Source organism: Tarenaya hassleriana, unplaced genomic scaffold, assembly GCF_000463585.1.
Source record: "Tarenaya hassleriana unplaced genomic scaffold, ASM46358v1 Cleome8, whole genome shotgun sequence".
Classification (NCBI taxonomy): domain Eukaryota; kingdom Viridiplantae; phylum Streptophyta; class Magnoliopsida; order Brassicales; family Cleomaceae; genus Tarenaya; species Tarenaya hassleriana.
Genome location: NW_010970490.1, coordinates 918,855 through 921,834, shown reverse-complemented (window position 1 = coordinate 921,834; position 2,980 = coordinate 918,855). Strand labels below are relative to the sequence as shown.

The following is a 2,980-nucleotide window of genomic DNA, read 5'->3' as shown; positions in this document are numbered from 1 at the left end:
CCCCCCCCCCACACGCCCTTTTCAAGGGTTAGTAGGTCTTGGCGGTTTAAACTAGTACACTTCACAATTAAACCGTCTTTACAATGAGACTCGTCAAATTCATAATTTTAGGGATAGAAAACCGTACGTTTGAATTTTTTCTCTCTCTCCTATATTAATTGCTCTGCTTGAAAAAAAAAATAACCGTTCTCAGAAGAAACAAAAAAACGTGAGAAGAGAGTAAAAACAGGGGCTTTTTTCAGAAGGTGGTTCTGTAGCATGGGCCTCTACTGTTTAACTCTATTCTCTCGGAGGACGAGCCATATGGAATCTATTCCCCATGTGATGTTTTCTATCAATACAGTGGACAAACGGATACCCGTCTTGCCCTTCCTTCAATACATATCCATGTGGGTCAAATCTTATATTTCATAATTTTTTTTAGACAGCTAACGCGTTTTGTACCATCCCACTTAAGGACATTGGATACAGAAATTATCTTGGACGGCTCTTTGAAAACCCCAAAATTATTTCTCTCGAATCTAAGATTATGAATTCTGAAGTCACAATTTTTGTTTAAAAAATTATTGGTAACCAATTTAATGCGTAATAATAGCGCACGGAAACAGAGGAATTACATAATGCCCACATCCCTGTTCGTCGTTGGCGGAAACCAAGGGTTTTTCTTATTGGCTTCCCATAGATGGCATCTAAAATAAGTCCGAAGAATATAATAATATCTTACATGAGATATTTAGGCGGACTTAGGTGCCTCCTGAAACCGAAATCTAGACAGCGGATAATGACAACTATTTGGAATTTAATGGCATAATTTGAGGTTTGGATTACCTGGATGAGACGGGGTTCAAGGTGCGGGCTAATCCGTTTAGGGCACTGTAACCTTTGGAGCTGAACCCTAGGCAGCCGAAAAGTCCATGCTTGTACGGCAAGTATGTTCTCTTCTTCATCTCCTCTGCCTGAGCTCTGTTCGCCGTGTAATGCAGCTCGTGGGCTGACGGCTGTATTCCCCGCCGCTTCGCTATGCCCATTTTCGCTTTTCCGGCCACCGGAGATTTCTTCGCCGGCGCTTGTTTCTGCTTCTGCTTCTGGGTTTCAGCGGCGGCTGCGTTTGCGTTCGCGGGGTTTTCTGTCCCTGGAAGTGGTTTCTCTTCCTTGGAGATGGTCAGAGATGGAGATTTCAGCTTCTTCTCTTTGGACGGAGAGAAGGAAATGTTGGACCAGAACTTCTCCTTCGCGTTCCCTCTTCCTTCGCTTTTGCTTCTGTGCAGCAGATCCTTGAGGAATATCCACTTCTTGGAGTTTCTACCGGAGGACAACGACCGGGAAGATGAAGCAGAACAAGACGGCGTCGTTTCAATCGACAGAACGGTTTCGTTCAGCTTCGTCTCCTGCTCGTAATCGTCCTCCAGCTTCCGAAGGCATTCCTTTACCTCTCTCTCCCTGACGCGCCCTTCTTCTTCTTCACCTACTTCTTCGTTCCACTCATACACTGCGTTTCTAAGCGGAGAGAGAGATCTTGCCTTCCGATGAACCGATCTGCTCCTCAGCCTCAGATCTCTCCCTCTCTTAACCACTTCACCGTCCCGCTCCGCTTCTTCGCCGTCTCTGTCGTCTTCCTCCTCAGTCTCCAGATCTAGCAGCGGCGCCAAGATCTGAGCCTTCTGTAGATGCGATGAGAGCTTCATCGGCTTGATCTGACCGTTCGAAAATAGTTCATCGGCGGAGCACATGGATCCACGGCCGAGGGGACCACTGTTCGACGACCGAGACGAAAAGTCAAACTCGAAGTCGCACGACGACGACGAGTCGATCTGCGGATACTCCAACGCTGGACGAGCGGCAGACGACGAAGCAGAGTATAGAACGAAGTGCATGGGACTCGCAGGAGCGCTGAAGAAGAATCCCGGGGAGGGGCTGCGGCCGGGGCTCGATGGAGCGCTGACGAAGGGCGTGGAGCAAACTGAATCGAGGTCGTCCATGAAAGGCGACGTTAGGAAACTGTCGGTTGGCTCAGGGTTGCCATGGCCGAGGCTCTGTGACAGAACCATGAAGAAATGGACGAAGAAACAGGAAGATGGAGATGGATTGGGACTGTGGCTGCGGAATTTTTAGCTTCCTTGACAAGGAATAGAGCGCGCGGAACTAGGCGATGGGCATATATTCTCCCCTTTTACTCAGAGAAAGAAATTCCAATAAAATAAATTTTCTAAAGATTCTATTTTAAATAAAAGCAAATAGTTCGCGATTACATGATCTCACTCTAGTACGGATGAATGATTTCAGCAATCGTTATAAATAATTAACAATGAAAAGATAATAATCTATTAACGTACGATTATTATTCGTATGATGAGCAATTATTGTTTCCTAATTAATTGGATTTTAATTTTATGCCCTCGAAATTCGACAGGATGATCCAGAATGAACTAACAAATTACTGGTGTGCCCGTGGGCTTCTCGTTTAAATTACCTTTATACCCTTTTCTCGTTTTTTTTTTCATTCTCAGGATTCATAGAGAACAAGTACAGAAGGATCCACCGAATTAAATGCATTTTACCATATTTAACTTGGGAGTTGTATGTAAAATTGGGGAGGTGGGTGGCTGAGTTGAGTTGGTTGTTTCTTCAATTTCGACCAAAATATAATAATCCTAATATTAAGGGAAAAGATCAAAGGAAGACAACAAATAACCAACAAAAATTAAGGCCAGACATGCATGGTAATATGCGTAAACTGTGAAGGGGCATTTTTGGCAAAACGTTTACGGACAAGACGGGGCGGCACGTGCTAAGGCCATTGCTTATTAGTAGGGGTGTCAAAACGAGCCCGGCTCGCGAGCTGGCTCGTGGCTCGCCAAAAAACGAGCGATCTGAGCCGTAATTTTTTCAGGTCGTTAAAAAACGAGTCTAACGAGCCAGAGCTCATTGAACACGTGTTCAATGAGTCTGGCTCGGCGAGCTGGCGAGCTGCTCAACGAGC

The 2,980-nt window shown here is 45.4% G+C and overlaps 1 protein-coding gene across 1 annotated transcript; it reads right to left on the bottom strand.

The window, feature by feature from the left end:
- Positions 1–690: 690 nt before the first annotated feature.
- Positions 691–2,189, bottom strand: LOC104802192. Its single transcript, XM_010525671.2, has one exon. The coding sequence runs from the start codon at positions 2,046–2,048 to the stop codon at positions 825–827; it is 1,224 nt and encodes a 407-aa protein (XP_010523973.1). The 5' UTR covers positions 2,049–2,189; the 3' UTR covers positions 691–824.
- Between the last annotated feature and the right edge of the window lie 791 nt (positions 2,190–2,980).

Excerpts from the sequence above, each read along its gene's own strand:
- LOC104802192 (XM_010525671.2), bottom strand. The coding sequence starts at position 2,048 with ATGGTTCTGTCACAGAGCCTCGGCCATGGCAACCCTGAGCCAACCGAC.